Here is a 21,816-nt window from a genome sequence, read left to right on the forward strand (position 1 = left end):
TAATAAGACACAGACCTTCTATGGAACATCAACCTCAAGAGAACACCCAGGCTCTCTTGGGAACACTCCAGCTCTGCAGGAAACAGAGACTCTGGGGAGCACACAACCCCTTTGTTGTACAAAGCGCACCGCCGCCCATACCTTCTCGTTGCTGCTGTTGTTGTTGTGGTGGCGGCTGTTGCTGGGGCACCAAGGTGGGCTGCTGCGGGAACCCTGCACTCACCAGGCCGTAGGCTGCTGGGTATGCTGCTGCCGGAGACCCCCAGGACAGGAAAGAAAAAAACATATCGGTAAGACATAACCAAAGAAAGCCCCCTTGGTCCCATAAAGTCTGCAGATGCCCATAACCAGGAGGCCTTTATAACACACCCCCTTCAAAGTGGGTTAAGAATGCCATGTTCATGTCAGGTTTTTAAGCCTTTGTTTGTTTTATGTTTTACACAATCTCTAGTATCCACAGCATATAGCCGGGCCAGGTGTGCCAGGGTCTTGGAATGTTGTAGGGCGTGGCAGTATGTGAGACCGAGGGCCGTGCATTATTTGCACCTGAAAGGGTCAGCGGTAAGATATTTGCCATTGTTACTGACTGCTTGCAAGATTTTGTGTGGGTTGGGCTGTTGAAAAGCATCACATTGCCATGTCTATGGCGTTTGGTGTGGTGTTGTTTGCGTGGCATTTTTTTGGGTGTGTTTTCTGCCGGTGAGTGGTTGGATTTTACAATCTGGTTTCCTACACAACAAGGTGTGTGATGTGGCTACCTGTGTGGCTTCTGGTGGATGGTCGTTTTAGGAGGATGTGAAAGCCTCGGGGTTGTGTACTGTTGGGGAGCCACACAGATTTGTCTTGAAGACTCCTTTTCAAACACAGCAAAGATGGAGTCCAGTGAGACTGTACAGCTCTAAAGACAACGCCCAGAGCGACAGCGCCGTCTAAAGGGTTGCTCCAAATGCAATGGTTGGTGGTAACATTTAGTGTGATGTCACTGCAGTCATTACATTTCCCAGTGTGTAGTCAGCTCACTAAGTGAAACTCCAATTGTGATGTCACTGCAGTGTGTGAAACTCCCAGTGTGATGCATCAGGAGTGAGGACTGCTCCTAGTATGACCTCACAGTTGTCAGAGCACTTCCCAGCATGACATCACTATAATGATTGTGGTTCCCATGGTGTTGTAACTGTACGCCTCTGCCACAAGGCTCACCTGGCACAATACCGTACCTGTGTAATGCTGCATGCCGGCGTACGCCTGCTGGAGCGGGTCCAATTGGGCGGCGGGACTCTGAGCTAAAAACACAACAATAGGAAAACAAATGGCACAAGTGAAATCTCTGGAGTGGGTACCAGCGGGGCTACAGGCGATAAAGGAAGGGCTGGTTTGGGTGGCTTTGACTGGCTGAGCCCATATCTTTGGGGCAGTGTGGGGGTATACACAGGGAACCACAATTGACAAGGGATATCTTACCCAAAATACAAAAGAATATTGTTTATTAAACTTTCATACATTTATAAGTCATAAACAAATTTCTGAGAGATTTCGTTGTGGGTGTTATCCATTTCAAGGAGTCACATATCCTTTGTACTAGTGATCTTAAATGTAATAACCTTTCTTTTGCAGTACTGTCAAATGTCTTAATACCTCATCTGGAGTTTGGCTGATGAGTACTCCATCACAAAAGTGACTGATATCTAGGCCTGGAAGGTGAACCCCGCTCCGTTCGCGGAGTTTGGAGAGATTTCCACACTTCACGGAGTACGCAGAGTTCTGATAAAGTCCGCTCTGCAAAGCGGAGTGGAGTTTTTTCCTCGCTCAACAACTTTAAGTTGGCGAGCGCGGAAAACTCAATGCTAGACAACCTACCAGCGAGATTTCTCAATGCGGGCCGTCACGAACGGTCACGTTGAGAAACCTTCCATTCGCATTGAGGGCGCTGCCACTCGACAGGAACATCTACCCGATCAGCAGAAAGAAGCAGCGCCTTCTTGTGCTGTGCATGGTGCCATTTCAGATGATTTTCTAGCGTGGGACAAACATCCAGTGCTGAAACATCAGCGCGAACGGCGCAACCTAACACACTCCACCGAGTGCGCATATCGCAGCAGTGTTTTTCGGTCACTCTGCAAACTCCGCCCAGGCCTACTGATATCCCGTCCACCTTATTATAGGTGCATTGAATATAAAATCCTTTGCCTCTACCAATGTCCACTTTTGCCCATCTCTCGTCTCTTGATTTTCAATCCCGCCTTTGTTCACTTCTCAGGATCTCTCATCTTCCCTCCCTCGCAGTTCCATTTTCCTGTTCTGCCTTCTTCTAAGTTGTTATGTTTCTCCCTGCCTCCATTCACATTTCCGAATTTTCTGTCCTACTTAAATCTCATCTCCTGATTTCGAGTTGAGGATATATTGTGTCCTTCTAAGTTCTTTCCTTCCTACCGCAGGTCATTGCCTTCCAATTTCAAGCCCATCTTTTTTCTCATCATACAGTTGTGCCTACTCTATCAAGAAATAATCAATCTGTTACTCGCTGGTCTGACATCCACCACATCCTAAAATTAACATTTCTTCTTCCCCCAATATCTGTCCATGGCGCCGTAATCAATTGGTTGGATTTCCAATTCATTTTCCACCAGGTCTTTCCGAATTTCATTGCTGCGTCCCTCATCTTGTCCATAGAAAAGGTAAGTAGCCCCTGGATTCTGGTATTGACGAGATCACGTCTTCAAATTTCTAGTCCACCCGAATTGTGACCCACATTTCTTGCTCTGCCTCTCCACCTACTTTCTAGTTTGCCTAATCTTTGTCTTTAACCTGCTGCGTGCGTTGTACGGCCCCCGGCTGTCCGACGTCATAGTGGGTGTGTGCGGAGGACAACCAGGGGCTGTCTGAAATACGCCCACTCATTAATTCCCCAGCACTGCGGCGGAATTTGCGCCGCGGTCAAGGGGTTAAACCCTCACATCTATTATTTATTGCCCGCCTCTACCTTGTACCATGAAATGAAGACACTTGCTTGTGCCACTAACTTTCAAACCTGCCACTTCTACCAATTTCCAGTCCTGCCTCTGAAGTCCCCGGTTCCAGGCCCACACCTCACCCGTCATATCTGATGGTCTTATTTGCGCCCTACATTCCACTGTGCAGTTTTCCTAGAATGTCCCCTTAAATGCACCTCTTATCTCAAATTCCTAATTTTTATTTGCACCTCGCTCATATTCTCCATTTTTTTGTTCCACACCTTTCATCCCTGAGACAATGAAATAGTCACCCTTTAGCCGTGCCACTAGATAGGTCTTGGCTCATGCTGAAGTGTCACCTTAACAGGATACTCCAGAGAGAAGTTTGCGGGTGCAGAGGTGCTAGACCTGCACAACGCGTGACATCTTTGTTAGACTCACCATGAAGTGTCTGACCTAGAAACAGCTGTGACAGCAAAATTCAATCAGTGGTTTCCTGATTATTTGGGAATGGAATTGTCATAAATTACATCACGTTGGGATACAAATCACCACCAACCACATGGAAATGACTCTCCAGCCCTGACGGAGATGTTCAAACCGGAGCCATTGACCAGGAGTGGGACACATTTGTAACCGTGAACTAAAGCATGGGAGGAGATGTGGCATAGCGGCTTGAGCTGCCGCCACTGGAACCTAGAGACCCCGGTTCGGATCTTGGCCTCTGAGCTAGGCTAAACATCGTGTGATTCTGGGCAAATCACGTAATCCCCCTGTGCCTAAATGTGTGTAAAATGTATTTGTGCAACCTCCACCTGATGTACACAATATTGCAGATCGTCTTCAGACCGCTCACATAATATACAATGCTCGTTTGCTTCACAGCTAGATTTGTGCTATACAAATACCAACACATACATACATACATATAAATAGTAAACAAAACCGCTATGGCCCTAGGAGAGCAGGAGAAGATGATGGATGTTCTGGTACCTGGGTAGGGGTGAACTCCATTGGTGTAGATGGCTTCTGAGGTGGGCTGTCCACCGGTTTGCGTCGGCACGGCGCTGTACCCGTTCACCCCCAGTGCACCGGGAATCGCGGATACCGGAGTGGCGGATAAGGAGGGTGGTGTGCTGGTCCCTAAAAACAGCAGGGCAAAGAAAGTTGCCATGTAAAAATGATGGTTGTACAAGCTAGTGCTCTACCACAATAGTGAGTATTTAATATCGCTCTGCAACAATATGGAGTGAAGGATATCAACTACCATGATATTGTCAATGGAAGTACACATAAGTAAAGATGTACTACTGACTTCATGCACTCCTTGAGGAATGAGTCATGCACAAAGCCTCCCACTATCCTCTGTTGACTGAAGCCTTGCTTTCTAGAAGTCCACTGATGCCTGGTGGGATGGAAACTGGTTTGTTGGTCTCTACAAGGGGTGTGGTCAAAGGGATCCTTTCCAAGAGCTGTGGCATAGGTGATGTAATTAAGGGCCTGTCTTTATACAGGTCAACTATAATCCTGCGCTTCATGCAGCGCGTTATTGACCTGTCTTTGGGCGCTTCTATGAGTTTTCCATAATTGGTTCTTGACATTTATAGCACAGCAACAAGCGGATCTCAAAATAAGCAAGACTCGTTGACTTTGCCAGTGCTTGTTAACAGTATTAGATACATGAATAACAACAACGATGATTTTGTCGCGATTAATTAGGATTGAAAAGTTTTAATTCCAAAAATAAGAGACTGTAAATTCAACATTGCATGGTGTGTTGAATTGGTGGGGGTCTTCGAAACGAGTTAATCACCCCCGTTCACCCAGTCACACCACTTTGCTCTCTAGTTCTCTGTTAGATACTTACACTCTTTTCTCTACACCTTTCCGAAATGTTCCATGTTAATATCTCATACATCATATAGTTCCTTTTTTCGTCAATCTCTTTTAGCCCTGTCCTTTTGCCTGCACTTCTTTGTGTCAGGTCCACTACAGTACACTACACCACATACACTCGTTCTCTCTCTCTCTCCTGACCTCTAAACACAGAACGTTGTCTTTCTTTGGCACTGTCAATATTTCAACTACTTTGTACACCTCCTCCATATGCTTTCACATAGAATGCTCCTTACACCTAGTACTTATGTGACCACTGCGCTGTGTGCTCTGCGGAGAGGCCAAGGAGTGGATGAGCATGCAGTCCGAATCCCTTAACGACCCACTGATTTTGCACTCTGAGAAACCTGCACAATCTCCAGCCTCGACTCTAGAGCTTCGAATCGTGCCTTATAATAAACAGCAATTCACACCTGGAACACACCAAGACACCTAGAGGTGACACGGGTCACACTATGCACTGTGCAAGAGGCATACGTTGCACGAAACAAACTACAGAATCACAACATCTGGAAAAAGCAAATATTTTTAGGAAATGCAAGATGGTAGCAGCACGTTTCAGTCTTAAAGTATTGTTGGGTCTGAGGCCTGGCAGCCCTGCTGCTGTCTCCATGTAGAGGGATCAGTGATGCCAGGCTGCTCTCACTTTGTTCTGCATCTTTGCTGAATGATGCTTTGTTCTGTTCTCTCTCCATTGAATACCTGATGCCTTGCAGCTCCCCTTCGGGGAGATTCAGCCTTTAACTTTGGTTTCACTCCCTCGCGGGATGATGGTTGGTGTTTTGCAGCCCTCCCTCCCTCCTTTTTAAAGGCAGCTGGTGTATTTTTGTTCTCTTGTTGAGCATTGCTAATGCCTCGGTTTCTCTCTCTTCACTGAGTGTCACTTAATGGCTTGCTCCTCTCCTTGCTGGCTGACAGAGAGCCCCGTTCTGCCTTCTTTGTTGAATAAGGCTTTGTTCTCTCTCTCTCTTGCTCTCTCAAATAAAACATGATGCCTTGTTGCTCACTTTTTAGGTCTCGCTGGCGTTGCAGCGCGAAGCGTTGCGCCAACGAGACTTATAGCCGCCTTGCTAAGTCGCAAGGGAGTCAGAGCTGTGCACGAGCCGCTCCAGACCTGGGCACGAGCCGACTCAGGTCTGTGAACGCCAACGTGCACGCTCACGGCGTCCTCCCGCGTCTCTTCCGAGGCGCGCTCCACGCCGACTTGCGGTGTGCGTGCTCCAGCGTTTCTGTGGCCGGAGGTAGACGGCATCTGGTAAGTGAGGGACGGGGTTTTTTTTTTGCTTGTTTCTAGATGTGATGTGGTGTGTATGCGCGGTTCCCCTTTCTTTAGAGGCGAAGAACATCCCTGGGACTCGGGTAAGATGGTCATTCCCCAGTATAATAGCGGTAGATAGGGGTTAAACGTGTGTGTGGTTAATTAGCACGTTTGTTTTCAGCTGATCCTCGCTGATTCTCATTAATTGATTCAACGTACTAGGATCGCCTGAAAACACAAGCACTTGTTTTCATTTGTCATTAAGTATTCTCTCGCGCCACTGCATCCACTTGCCATCCCCTTTTAAATCATACAGATGCACTAATAAATAGCAGGGTTTCGCTATTTCTTTACAAAACTTTTAATACATGACATGTCTGCATTTTTTTTTAGGGAAGGCATAGAGTGCGCGGAGACTCGAACCACGTTCACAACTTTGCATGTTATGCCACACTGTCTCGCCATATGTATCAACTATGTTTATTGGTGTTAATCGCTGTTTCCCTGAGCCCTGTGCCAGCACAGAACAAGGGTATTCACTTAATTATGCAGAGCTTCGCCTCCGGAGTCTCTCTTCTGGGCCCCTCCCTGCCAGACCTCACAATATCCATAGTTTATCTCCCTCATAGGGTCATAAATCTTATCCGGTTACTCATTTGGTTCGTCTCACGTCCTCTCTCTGTTGCCCCTGCGATACAAATGCTTGTTATTTAAAATGCAAATGAGTATTTGTTTTTAAATGTACACAGGAGGATTCCTTCAACCCTTTTCATTTAAACCAACCCTCTCCATTTACCTTTTAAATGTAACCCTATCCTTACTCGATAGTTACCTTCAGCATTGTCATTGTTCCTTTAAACCATTTACTCTTCACGATTTTGCTCACCAGTATTTTTTGTTTCCCATTCATGAGATATTTGTTTCCAGAGTGTTTCTTTTTGTCGGAAACAAAAACATGGCGCTAGCAGTGCACCATATAAGAAGGGGATTTTCAGTTTCTGCACAGCGGTTGCATTAACGATCCTTCAGTCGTGTGCTAGGAATTTTTCACTCCCTGTGATGTCTTTTGTACAATCGCTTACTTTAGCCCTTGTAACGAGTTGCCAAGAGAGAAATACACCCAGGAATCGGGGTTTCTCTGGTCCCGGAATTATCCACTCTGGATCTGATAAACCAGACTAGGAGTCTAATGCAGCTGACATGCCTTGCCCCAGCCCGTCCGCCTGCATACAGCAACATGTAAGGAGCAGGAAAAAGATTCCCTCAACTGAAGTAAAAAGCTCTTTTCCCCCCTCTGCCCCATCATCCTTCGACTTCCCCAGCAATTAGAACAGGCATTAGCAAACCCCACCAGCCGTCAGTGCACGCTTTCACCGGGCACAAACACCACCAGCCGTCGCTGCACGCTTCCACCAGGCACACACCACCAGACTTCAATGCACGCTTTCACCAGGCACACACAAACCGCCAGCCGTCAGTGCACGCTTTCACCAGGCACACACACACACACCACCAGCCATCAGTGCACGCTTCCACCAGGCACACACCACCAGACTTCAATGCATGCTTTCACCAGGCACACACACACACACACACACCACCAGCCATCAGTGCACGCTTTCACCAAGCACACACACACACCACCAGCCATCAGTGCACGCTTTCACCAGGCACACACCACCAGCCGTCAGTGCACGCTTTCACCAGGGCGCACACACCACCAACTGTCAGTGCACGCTTCCACCAGGCGCACACAACACCAGCTGTCAGTGCACGCTTGCACCAGGCTCACACACCACCAGCCATCAGTGCACAATTTCTACAGGCACACACACACCACCAGCCATCAGTGCACACATCAATTGTTAACGCATCCACAATTAACTATTGTAGCAATCGCAGTATGGCGCACTTTACTTTTAAACATAGTAATCTAAAGCTCAGCATGCCACCATTGCTACAAAAATAATACACTTTTTTTGGCCAACAATTTATAGACTTTTGTTGCAATTGGTGTTGCAATATTTAGCAGTGCCAATAGCTCAAACTTAATTAATGCGAGACCTATTGCATTGCAAATGCTTGTAACTCATGTTAATGCCTTGGTTTCTACCCTCACCCTGTAATATATAGGTCACAAAACTGAATGACAAAACAGTGTCTTTAGCAACATCGAGTGGAGGATATGGACTACTATTGTATCATGAAGTGTGGATTTAGTATACTTAACTTCGGGTCTACAGACCATGAAAATATACATATCATCAAGGTACATAGATCTGGGGGGGCAGAGAGAGGGAGGGGAGAGAGAAGAGAGAGCGAGAGAATAGAGAGAGAGGGAGAGAAAGACAGAGAGAAGAGAGAGAGAGGGGGAGAGAGAGAGAGGGGGAGAGAGAGGGGAGGGGAGAGAGAGGGAAAGAGGATATATATATAGAGAGAATAGAGTGAGGGAGAAAAAGAGAGAGAAAGACAGAGAGAGAGAGGAGGGAAAGAGAAGAGAGAGAGAGGGAGGGAGGGAGGGGAGAGAGGCGAGAGACAGAGAGGGAGAGAGGATAGAGAGAGGGAGAGAAAGTGAGAGAAAGACAGAGAGAGAGAGGAGGGAGAGAGAAGAGAGAGTGGAAGAGAGAGAGAATAGAGGAAGAGGGGGAGAAAGACAGAGAAAGACAGAGAGAGAGGAGGGAGAGAGAAGAGAGAGAGGGGAAGAGAGAGCAAGAGGGAGGGGGAGAGAGGAGAAAGCCAGAATGAGGGAGAGAGGATAGAGAGAGAGGGGAGAGAGAGAAAGACAAAGAGAGAGAGAGAGAGAGAGAGAAAGATGAGGGAGAGAGAGAGGGGGAGAGAAAGAGGGGAGAGAGAGAGGGGGGGAGAGAAAGGGCGAGAGAGAGAGAGACAGACAGAGAGAAGAGGGAGAGAGAAGAGTGTATTCCAACAAGATGGAGGCGCGTTATCGATTAAATGGTTACATCGGTCGTAGAAGTGACCACTCTCGAGAGAAACCATGTGTTGGAAATCCACCAGGGCGCATCACTGCTGTTGGAATTCAATGCCACCAAATGTGTCATCCGAACATGTCCCTGGGGCTTGGGTGCATTGTCAGTGCTCACATGTCTGCCCAGGATTCTCAAGAAGCGGGGTTTGCAGCAGGATGGGAACCCCACACTTCCATTCTACTGAAAGCCTCCTGCCAGCTTCACACTATTTCAGGAAGCCCACGCCGCCAAAAATAACAGTGGATCGCCCACTCTAGATTGAAAGAACGGTCCATCTTTTCGTCAGTCTCGGGGCAAGATTCTTTCTGTCTGGTCTTTACCAGTCTCATCCATCAAGGTGTATTGGTTCACTCTCCAACCATCTGGGCTCCATGATGTTTCTATCCTGTCCAAAGGCTCAAAAGCGAGTTCATCGTGTTGTCCTTTTAAAGGAGAGAGCAGAGTCTCTCTCTCCCATCTTTCTTAGTCTGTCAAATGACAGGGGTTGTGGAGACAGTGCCTTATCCAGCCAGCCACAACTGGTATGCCAAATCTAGGTGGATGGAGGGTTGTGCATTGGCTCGGCAGCCATACTGAGAGCTACCTAGTCGAATAAAAACAAAGTGCCAGTTAAACCTGCCATACCACCTGGCCTCAAATTTTTTCTTTTATTTTACATTTTCTGATGAAAGACCCCTGAAGAGGGTGCCTTGCCTGGTGAGATGAAAATGCAAGGACCAGGATGTGCTGTTTTTTTTTTCCATGTGTGGGACATTATTGTGATATTCCTGTCTGGGAACGCCATGGTCTACAGGACAAAAAAGCTGGTGACCCTGGTGTGAAGGCCCGCCCTATATGTTGGAAATGGCTCCCAGCACCACGTTTATCAGTGGATGCCCGGCAGGAAGGGCTTTCTTAGCGGGAGAGCCGGTGCCTGTTCCATTGTTGGAAAAACTAGTATCTTTAACATCTAAATAAGGCAGGGTAGTGGACAAGACAGCTGCCAATTACCAGGGCCACTGGAATTATGTGATTGTGCGGCCTTCCACATATTTACAGATTTGCTGCAATTGCCACATAATCCATCATCTGTTGCATAATCTACAGGTTTTAACCCCCCCAAAAAATTGTTCCTAGCTCAAACGATTCATAAGTTACTAAAACACGCCTGTTGCCGTGCAGTAGAAGGCCTTTTGCACAGGTTGACTGGTCACCTTCCTGTTGCTTATTGTTATATTTGGGTATTTCACTGGTACTAGTACTAATCAGGTGCAACCAATGCCCAGGCAGTGTTAACATGTTTAAAAATTACAAAACAATGAAGCAATACTATCACAAAATGTGCTGCATTACGCCACATAATTTGGCTTTTCTTGCAACATAATTTACGCAACCCTGCCACATAATTTGGTCTTCCCCAGCTGCATAATTCCAGTGGCCCTGACAGTTACCACCCACCTTTAAATGAGCTCCTAATGCTCCATTATTACATTCATATTGCCCTGCAATGACTCTGCCCGTGGTCCAATCGGAGTGCTTTCTTTATGCTTTACTCCTGTTTTAGTCTCCGAGGATCCTGCTAACGGTTTTACACAGTATATTTGTGGGCTCTTGTGCAGGTCTTCTTGCCTTTGAAAGCTCTCAAGCTGACCTTACTTCATCTCATTGCTCTCGTTGCTCATGTCCTCGCTCATCGCTCATGTCCTCACTCATTGCGCTCATCGCTCATGTCCTCGCTCATTGCGCTCATCGCTCATGTCCTCGCTCATTGCACTCATCTCTCATGTCCTGGCTCATTTCTCTCGTCGCTCATTGCGCTCATGTCTTCGCTCACTGCGCTCATCGCTCATGTCCTCGCTCATTGCGCTCATCGCTCATCTCCTCGCTCATTGCGCTCATGTCCTCGCTCATTACGCTCATCGCTCATGTCCTCGCTCATTGCGCTCATCGCTCATGCCCTCGCTCATTGCGCTCATCGCTCATGCCCTCGCTCATTGCGCTCATCGCTCTTGTTCTCGCTCATTGCGCTCATCGCTCTTGTTCTCGCTCATTGCGCTCATCGCTCATGTCCTCGCTCATTGCGCTCATCGTTCATGTCCTCGCTCATTGCGCTCATCGCTCTTGTCCTCGCTCATTGCGCTCATCGCTCTTGTCCTCGCTCATTGCGCTCATCGCTCATGTCCTCGCTCATCGCTCATGTCCTCCCTCATTGCGCTCAACGCTCATGTCCTCGCTCATTGCGCTCATGTCCTCACTCATTGCCCATGTCCTCGCCCAAGACACCCTCTATCAGCCCCGGAGGCCATTGCTTACCTGATGAGGAGGTGATGGGCGTGGCAATGAGCCCATTGGGGTTGATGGTGGCCATCTGCTGCATCTGAATGGAAGCCATGGTGGCCATTGGGCTGAGGTAGGCATTCTGAGCTGCAACGAGAGCGGCCTGCTGCTGCATGAGCTGTTGGAGAGAGGAGGAAAGACACCTATTACATGAAGCACACAAAAGAGAGAGGGCAGAAACAAACGTCATAGGGAAGAACCTAACCAGGACTTAGGAAGGCAGCAAGGCTGGCGGACGGGGCAGACAGAATGATGTAAAGAATGATATTACATTGAAACCTGGAGGAAATGAAATCAGACGTAGCAGGAACTACCCATAAATGGCGCCAGCAGGGGAGAGAATAGCAAAGGCTGGCCATGGGACCATTTTCAATCAGTAACGTGGATCATTTTACCTCATTTCCACAAGGAAGAATCAGAAAACATGATAATCACACCCCACACAAAACAAAGAAAGCAATAAAAGAAGTTACAGCTTTTTGAAAGCAAAAGTATTTAAGGAGTGAAAACGACAGACAACTGAATGAAAATATATGTAATTGTGCGTGGATTTACATAACACAAACCGAGCTATAAAGCAGCAGTAATACACGACTGAAGGAACGATACATATGTATGTGTGTGGATAGATGCTAAGCAAAGATGGGGCTGGCCTGAAAGGGTACGGAGACTTTCAGGGTGGGCAAAATAGAGTTTGGCGGTTAACTGGACAGCCTACATTTGAACATTGACCAGTTCTATCCGATTCAGAGCTCTTTCTGCTTGACACTTCTTCTGTACACGATCTCTAGTGAATCCCAGGTCACCACCTATGACCAGAACAATAAAGGGGAACACAGAAACAGGGGCGGTCCCTGGACCTTGCTGTGCGGTACGGCATAAAGAAGCGGGGCAGGGCGTAAGACGAGAGCACTACTGCGTAAATTACAAATATAAGAAATGAACAGAAGTAAACACACCAGATCTGGAATATTAGATCTACATAATCTACATAATGGGACAGTGTTTGGATTTTTCTGACTTAAAAGTGATCTTGGGTTGCAGTGTATTCACCTCCCCTCTCCCATCCACCACCACACATCGGTAGCATGGTTTGCCATGTTCCTAGCATGAACTAAAGTAAAATATCAATCGAAATAGCAAGAGCTATCCAATCAGGGGACTAGTGGGCAGATGGTAAGGAAAGGACAGTTGGAAAGGATTGAAGATGTTCACTGTGCTGGGCAGCAGAAGCTACGGATTGGATCAGGCATGCATTGCAATTAAAAGCTGGCAAGGATTTAGGAAGACACGCATTCTGATCGGTTGGGGGGAGACTGGAAACGAGGTACATTCCGCTGGACAGGGGGAGACACTGGAAAGGGCTAAATTCCACTGGGTAGGGGTAGAGATTGGAAAAGAGCTACATTTCACTGTGTAGGGGTAGAGAGGTGCATTTAAAAACCCTGCAGGAATAGCCTGGATAAGAAGTGTCCTGTTCCAAAGGGTGCTCAGTTTCACCATAGGTACACCCAAAATGATTAGGAGGACAGATTTGGGATGCAGTGTCCACGCACCATATTAACTTCTCTTACACCACCTTTGCGGAATTTCTGAATTTCTCTAGTAAGCTGAGAGCGGATGGATTCTTATCACATCCCGGCGTCAGAACAGCCAGAGGAGACAACGGCGGCCAGTGCCGTAAAAAAGCATCTTACCGCTTGTGTGTAGGCGCTGTAGGCCCCAAACTGTAGGGCGATTGGACTGAACATCCCCAGCTGGTTGGCTACTTGCTGCATCCGACGTAGCCCACGTTCCTTCTCGGTGTCAGCAAACTTCACAACAAGGCTGGATGAGGCTCCCTGGGAAGGGAAAAGAAAAAAAGAAGCGTTTTAGAAGAGACAGAGGGGAAACAATGATGAAGATCTGAATGTGGACTTGAACAGCAGTCCTTTCGCAATGCCCTTCAACTTGCTGAAGAAACCATCTGCTGACCCGACGGACCTCAAGAAATACAGACCCATCTCCCTGCTCCACTTCCCAGCCAAAGTCATCGAGAAGGCCATCAACACCCAATTCTCTGAGTTTATTGAATCAAACAACATCCTGGACCTCTACCAATAGGGATTCAGAAGCAACCACGGCACAAGACTGCTCTCCTCGCCACCGCAGACAACATCTGCATCCTCCTCAACAGAGGGGAAAACACAGCTCTCATCCTCCTGGACCTCTCTGCCGCTTTCGCCAACTTCTCCCATGAAACCCTCTGTACTAGATTTCACGACACTGGCACCTGTAACTAAGTCCACAACTGGATCCGCTCCTTCGTCAATGGCTGAACACAGAATCAGACTTCCACCTTTGCTCTCAGAACCCACAGAAATTAGCTACGGAGTGCCACAAGGCTCCTCCCTTAGCCACACCATTTTCAACATCAACATGGCCCCCTTTGCAACCATCGTCAGAAGCCACAGACTCAACATCATCTCCTACGCCCACGACACCCAGCTGATCCTTCCGATTAACCCACAGCTGCCAAGAACAACTCCCACAGCAGAATGAAGGCAGTAGCCACTTGGATGAAGGAGAGATGCCTCAGGCTCAACTCAGACAAGACCGAAGCCCTCATTCTGGGCCCCAACCCCACCATATGGGACGACTCCTGGTGGCCCGCAGTGCTCAGAACCGCAAAAAACCTCCAAAGGTAATTGCAAAACAACAAGAACACCTCTGCCAGGCTCATCCTGAACATCTCTCACCGCAGCCACTTCACCAACCACCTGGGAGACCCCCACTGGCACCCAGTCAACAAAAGGATCCCCTACAAGCTTCTCATGCAAGCCTATAAAGCCCTCCACAACACCAGACCAGCATAACTCAACCACCACCTCTCCTTTCACATCCCCACCAGACATCTCCGCTCTGCTACCTCGCTAAAAGGACCTGGAACTCCCTTCCTCTGTATTTCAGTCAATCACCATCTCTGCCGCAATTCAGGTAGGAGCTCAAGACCTGGCTCTTCAACTTAACAGCAGTCCCCCCCCAGCGCCTTGAGGCCCTTACAGGTGAGTAGTCACATTCTACAAAACCCGATTTATTTATTTACTGGTCTATAAAATCCCCTTTTCTGCATAATTGTACACAGATGTAATTATAAGATGTTAATGCTTCACTGTAGTGTTATTTTTTTAATAAAAACTCATTTAGAAAAATCAACAAGATGATTTCTCGCTTGCAAGAAAAATCTCTAACCCTCACCCCAACCATCCCCCGCCAAGTACAATTGTATAAAGAACTGACATCACTATCCACACCTCTGTGCAAAAGTGAGTTGCTGTTGTCAGATCAGTTCATAACTTCGGGAACAAGTGAACCAAGTTTTTTTAAATTCGTATTTTGAATATGTAGGAGCCTATAGAGGCACTTCCCCCAGCAGTGGGCGGATCCAGAGTTCTATGAAACAGTGGCGGTGACCCAGGTGTTGTGATAAGGAACTGGTGAGGAAGCACTAGTGAGGAGAGCCTGGTGAGAAGAGGGTCGTAGTCAAGTGCCTCACTCCACGCAGCTATTGCACATGTACGATCCTTTTCTATCACAAGACACCTCCTAGAGTTTGGGCTTTTTAGTTTTGCATTTATCATTTTAAGGATACCGGTGATGTGAAGGAACAACATTCAAAACACTCAATTTTACTGATAAGAAACCATATCAGTATTAAAGTGTAGAATCAGGTAAACAAAACAATCGTGAAGCTGTCACCACCACTGGAAATAAATATGTAGAGGCCAGAAGAAATAACCGTGCAATTAGAAGCTATGTCTGCTAGAGGGCAGCAATGTCCCATCCAACCCATGACACAGGCCACACAAACTAGAATTTGCTTTGATGGATTATCAGTGTCCCTACAACAGTACATGACGATTATGGTGATGGTAATAATAATAACAATAAAAATGAGTCTGTTTTATGTTTGCCTCCGCGTCTTCCCGTCGATCGAGCCCCCCACTGCCCGTCTCTTGTTCCATGCCTAGTTATCTGCCTAGCTGAAAGGGTTTGTTTTTGGAGCTTATCTGCGCCTATATCTGGCTAAATGTACGATTCACTGCTTCTCTGTCTCGCCGCATCTGGTTGACCGACTTAATTTACATATAGGAATGTTTGCCTTTTCATCCGCCCATATATGTATTTATTTATATTTTATTTATTTAAAGCGATTTTATGTAGCGCGAACATTAGCCGAAAGTGTCAGAGCGCCTTAAACACTCGGGCGATGGGCCGACCGTGCTCTGCGAGAGGAAAAGGGGAAAAAACAAGACACAAGAGTCACAACCGTCGCCCCAGGGAACTTGGCAGGAGGAACCATGACAGCCGGACAGGTCAGGCAGTCAAACTCGTTCGACGGAGCCGACGTCAGTGAACGTAAACTCACGCAGCTCGACGTCAGCGGTGTCGCTCTACGTCAGCGTTGCCTACCCGACAATACGCCTCGCTCGTGAAGCGTTTTGTGCGGGATGACATCATGCATGAGCTAACCGACTGACGTCCGTCGTGACTGGGGAGGCCATGTTTACAAATTACTTTCGAGCTCTGGATTTCACCTCTTTGGAATATTCAAGGCATTGCCCTGTCTCTGAAGAAGCACATAACCTTTATGTACACTCAGCTAGAGCTCGTTTTTTTACCCATCTCAATTATGTTTCGCAATAGATTAAAGAATATTAAGTGACAATATAACAAGCATTGGTAGTGCAAATAAGTCAGTCTTTAAAGGAATGTTCTATGGTAATGTGAAGCATTATAAGTAAATACCATGGGAATGGATATGTATTTATGTGGAAGCAAAGGACTGTAGCGTAATATTAGAGAAGTTTAAAAGTTTGAGTGACAGTTGTGACATCAAGCTGACCTAAAAATCCAAGGATGTTAATGACTGCCCTCCTCCAGGGTTGGATTGAGATCAAAAATGGGCCCGGGCACCCTAAAAAAAGTGGCTCACATTTGGGGATTGCGTCTTTTCTCAAAACACTGCTTCAGCTTCCAGTGTTTGAAGTGTTATAAAAAGAAGGAGGGATAATTCTAATAAAGAGGCATTTATTAACTTCACTGAGACAAAAAAAATGCAACTGCTGCCAGGACTCTGTGCACGGATTAGTTCTCAATGGTTAACCGCTCCTGAATATAAGCAAGGCCACTTCTGCTCAAGCCCCCTTCCCCTGCTCAATTAATGTACATTAATGGGCCGGTCCAGCGAGAGACTGGGAATGGCACCTCCGACCTGTTGGTAAAAGGGGAAGTAATAGAGGCCCATCTGCCTCTGGTAAGACCGCTCAGGCCCCTACTGGGCCACTAGCAGCATCTGAACAGCACAAGTACAGCCCAAATCGGCCATCATGCTGGACAAAAAAGCAGCCCACAGCTGCAACTCAGACACTGGCCCATTGCCCGAATGTCTGCCTTACCAATCTGACCCTGCCCTCCTCCCATCTGTGATGCTGCCAGAAAAAGACAACGTAAATTATATAGCAATAAAATGTCACATGTTTGCCCCTGAAAGTTCACACTCTGGCAGCTGGATAAATACAATCATTACCGCTGTGTGGAGGGCAAGCACTTTTTTTGTGGAAGCACACTGTTGCCCAATCAGAACATATACTCCTGGCTTCCAACATGTTGGTGAAGCCAAAGGCCCACTCCTGGTGATTCTCACATTATTGTCTGGCAATAGCGCTATCAAGAGGACTATAAATACATCTATTTACCCAAGCCATGCCCAAATCTTTTTAATTTTACAAAACAGTCTCCATACTTTTATTAAAATGCAGCTGTCCCTGGACGTTTAATGCGGACACTGAGTTTCCTCTGACTTGTAGAAATGACAGGGTGGGGGTGGGGGGGGGAGGCACTGGTGCTGAAGCCAAGGGACAAACCAGTTAAAAAATAAAGAAAAAATCCTTCTCATCAGGGTACCTGATGCCAGAAAGAAATGTAACTGAGAGCAATTGGTTAAGCAGCAAATGCAAAGGCTGCTTGGAAGCCAGGACTGACTTTAATTAATTGAGTCACTTGAAGCTTCATGGTGGCAAAGATTTATTATTTTTCAGAGGTCAAGTAAGGGTGTTACTAGCTACGCTCTGCACTGCGTCCTTTTAATGGATGCTTATAAATAAGAAATATTGGCACTAGGTAGAGTCGGATTGCTTATTACCAAAACTTATATTAAGAAAAAACATATTTTATCCAATACACAACATATTTTCTGCACATTTTGCAGCTGCATATCTTATACAGTGAGTTATAAGATAATTACTTTCATATTCACAGTGCTTCTTGCCACGGGCTAGGACCTCGTAGCACTATAAATATACAAGTCACTATTTCACACAGAGCCAACCTGGATTTGGTTCTGTGACTCTCTGGTTATACACACATCCATATGCAATGTTTGCATTAACCAACTGAGGCTTCATAATGTAGAAGAGTGTGTTTCCCACCAATTAGTTTAACTTGCAGGTATTTTTCATTTAGGGTGTGTGAGTTATTTTATATGAAGTTTTCTTAAGGTGAAAGACCAACAAAATAATGTTTAGTCCTTTTTAACATCCTCTGACCCCACCCGGTACCCACTGACGGCGCCCCCATTGCACTCAGGTTCACAGTTTCCAATTTGTTTTTGCATATTTCAGCTACTGATACCTACATGTCCGCCCCGTCTCCTCCCTGTCGCCATGCTGTCACAAACCCCTCGTAAATTGAGGCATGTCCTTACCGGTAAAGTCCTGCTCCCATGTAGTGTGCTGATTGCTGCTTGGGCCTCTGCGTGTGACTGGAACTTGACAAAGGCACAGCCTGAGGAATGACAAGAAGAAGACATGGTTTAACGATGACTTCTTGTAGGCGGAAGATGACTTCTATTAGCGACACTACAATAAAAACAGGAATAAACCTACAAACACGGACACACAGGCACACACAGCCACAGCACAGACTCACACACCAACACACAAACCTGTGCTCGCAGTGGCGTGATCGACTGTCTGTAAAGCGCTTGGTAGTCTTACGGGATTGGGAGCTATGTTGGTACAAAACGAGCGTTAGTGGCAAAGGTGCAAATGCACAGGCACACAACTTACTAGATGTTTGTACAAACAAGCGCATACCCAGTGCAGTGCCATGCCTGACTGTGCACGCGTCAGATACACACAGACATATCTAACTACGGGTTAATGACTACGTTAATGACTACTTAACTCAGGTGCATGCATGCAAATACCTGACCATGGACGCACACACACTATCAGAAACACGGTTGCCTGTGAATACACACACACACTTTTTGTATTTTGGTTCCTGATGAACAGTGCACAGGCAGCCATGACTGGTGGAAACGTGTCGATCTTGTAGCCTCCACGTACAAGTTTGGCCTCCAGGTACGACTGGACCCCTGGCAAGCTCAGAACTTGATCAGATATCCTTCATATATTGATGTGAAAGCTGGGACCTGATGGATACAGACCTGGGAGGCGTGAACCCACCACTAACTTCATTTTAAGGGTGTAGAGAAAATGAGAAGGTAAATTGTTGTTTATGGAGGATAAAGCACCATTGCCTTGCACTTCATGATTCGGAAGGTCACTTAAACACCGGACAGAGTCAACTTTCAAACCACTTGAATGGCACTTTGGGCAGCACTGGTGGGAAACCACAGCAAGAGGAAGGGGGCTTCTGAAAGAAGGCTGATTTGGTTGGAGGCAAGGAGAGAATGCCCAGTCTGTCAAAATCATTTGAAGCAATAAAGGAGCATCTGGATGCCAGGATCTCCTGTTCTGGGAACGGCCTCCCACACTTTCCGGCATTGCTGGCCAAATCATTCTACAGCACCTGATTCCTAGCTCTATGGATCAAAATCAACAGCTGTTTCTGCTGGCAGTCATCTTGTTGTCTTGTTCAGTTTCCATGGCTATCCCCCTGTATTATTGTGGCCAGTCCTGGTGGCTTGTAATCTGCAGGACCCCCTCACCCCCAGGCACCCTCTTCAGTGACACCCAGCTGAGCTATGTGTGTTTTTGCTGGCACATTGAGTACCACAAAATATGTTTTCGCTGCATATTTTTTAGGATAATTTCACAATAAACACCCCTTACTGCATGCCTACACACAGGTGGTAGTGAATCATTTTTCTGGTGTGCTACATAGATGTACCAGAAATGAGACCTACCAACCGCCCGCGTGAACTCCAGTAGCCCCAGAAATTGGTACGGGCGTGATTAAATAGCCAGTCCAGGGGTTCACGTGTACTCACCAGAAAAGTGTGGTGTGTGTATAGGTGCTTGTACAGTGGCACACAGTCACACACATCAACCACAGCTGCATGTGTATGTCCAATCTCACATTAACACACACACACGAGTATCGAACCCCAGATTTATACACATACAAGTATCAAAACACAGATGCACCGATTGTGCATTTGTTTCATCGTGTATGCATGAACAAGACAAAGGCTCACAGGTTTGCAAATAACCCAATTTGCTACTTCTAACTTACTAAAAAATCTAAAATACATAGTTAGGAGTTCAGATAAGGCCTGGCCCGATGCCAAAGAAACAAAGGCTGCAGGGCTGTTATGTTATGTTATTTGAATCTTAATATAGCGCACAACCGGACCCTAAAGGGACATCTTTGCAGTTGAAAGACAGGCATTGGGTAGAGGCGGCATTAAAACAGACCGGCTTTAAGAGGTTTCTTGAATTCAGGTAGACTTTGAGAAGCACGGATGACCAAGGGAAGTTGGTTCCAGTGAAGTGGGCTGAGATGGGAAAAGGTTTTGCCTCCATATTTAGTGGTTCGAATGGGTCTTGGGAGTAGTAGCAGTTGTTTGCTAGATCACAACTTCCTGTTTGGGGTATAGGGAATAAGTCTGTTCTGTAGAAACTTTGGGCCAGAGCCTGACACGGATTTGTAGGTCAGGCAAAGCAGTTTAAACAGTGCTCTCGAACGGATGGGTAACCAGTGTAGGGATCTGAGTGTAGGGGCTGGAGGAGTTCTAAGTGGCAGATTGTTTACTATACGGGCGGCAGTGTTTTGAACCACTTGCAATTTTGATAGGAGGTATTGTGTTGTATTGCAATTGTATTGTAATTGGATTTATATAGCGCTTACTACCCCTGACGAGGCGTCAAAGCAATTTTTCGGCGAGTAGCACGCTACTTCGGGACCCATAGAGGATTAGTGTTGAATTAGTATAGTGAAACATGCAAGTACATTTTAAGTGGTGGATAGGTTAGTCAGTTATTTGGATTTGGAATGATAGAAGGATAGAGGAGGAAAAAAGGTTTGTAATTATATAGCGCCATAGTCTAAGCGACTAATGACACGGGTCATTTGTGCGGTGCCCCGATGCACAAAGATAGGAGCTGAGACAGATGCTCTCAAGACCCCCCCCCCCTCCCCCACCACCCCCACTCGTGGAGAAAGGATTCTGGCAGTGCCTACGTAGTGCTCCTTCATGGTTCAGCCCATTTGGACAAGATAGTGAACACCTGCTCAAACAGCTGTGACCACCTCCCCATTCAGCTGTTCACCTTCAGGGGAATGTATATTTGGACAAGAATCTAGACAAATCTGCCTGCCAAAAACAAGGACTAACGAGGTGCTGGAGGAGTGTGCCAAGCTGTGCTCAGCAGTGAGATAATGGGTGCTTGGAGGGGTGCCAACTGTGCACAACACAGCATGGGTGCCATGTATGCTAACAAGTGTGGGAGGTGGGTGGCAAGGGTCACGATGGAAGTTTACGCGTACTTTAAAGATGGAGGTGGGTGGGATGCAAACCAGTAGTGTTGATGCATCCGCAATATACATGCAGTTTTAATGCTGCCGCACTATACATGTAGTGTTGATGCAGCCACACTATGCGTGCAGCGTGGATGCAGCCTTACTATGTGTAGTGTTGATGCAGTCGCACTACATGTGCAGGGTTGATGAAGTCACACTATACATAAAGTGGTGCATGAACGGGGCGCTGTGCACCAAACGCTTTCATTATGCAGGATGCGGAAGAAGCCTGGTTATGCCAGTACTTTGGTGGAGAAACAATGATACCCCAAGCTATGTTCGGGGTAGATCTGAGAATGTTTTACCATGGAAGGTTATTAGAGGAGGGTGTGAGAAGTCTTAGCCACAGCAGCAACTACGGCTGGATTGGGTAGGTATTACCTCTAGTAGTGTACAAGGTGGCAGTGGGAAGGTGTTACACTGCAGTGTGTATGAGTCAGAGGTGTGGGGAGCGGAGTTACGTTTGTTGGTGTATGTGGTGAGGGTTGGTTGGGGTTCATCGCTATCACCCGAGAGGCGAGGTTTGGGGAGGGGTACACTCAAGCTCTGTATACAATGAGCAGTGATCAATTTGAGCTGGTGGTTGCAGGTGGGGCCC

The 21,816-nt window shown here is 46.9% G+C and overlaps 1 protein-coding gene across 1 annotated transcript in view; it reads right to left on the reverse strand.

The window, feature by feature from the left end:
* The window catches only part of LOC144799527 (CUGBP Elav-like family member 3), a 211,944-nt gene that overhangs the window by 23,315 nt on the left and 166,813 nt on the right, over window positions 1-21,816 (reverse strand). Inside the window, exons 5-10 of the mRNA XM_078670896.1 lie at window positions 18,154-18,233; window positions 13,106-13,249; window positions 11,385-11,526; window positions 3,945-4,094; window positions 1,218-1,283; window positions 142-249 (exon numbers count right to left, since the gene is read on the reverse strand). Coding sequence (XP_078527022.1) covers window positions 142-249; window positions 1,218-1,283; window positions 3,945-4,094; window positions 11,385-11,526; window positions 13,106-13,249; window positions 18,154-18,233 — 690 coding nt within the window. The remainder of the gene's footprint in view (window positions 1-141; window positions 250-1,217; window positions 1,284-3,944; window positions 4,095-11,384; window positions 11,527-13,105; window positions 13,250-18,153; window positions 18,234-21,816) is intronic.

This window comes from Lissotriton helveticus, chromosome 12 (assembly GCF_964261635.1).
Source record: "Lissotriton helveticus chromosome 12, aLisHel1.1, whole genome shotgun sequence".
NCBI classification, from domain to species: Eukaryota; Metazoa; Chordata; class Amphibia; order Caudata; family Salamandridae; genus Lissotriton; species Lissotriton helveticus.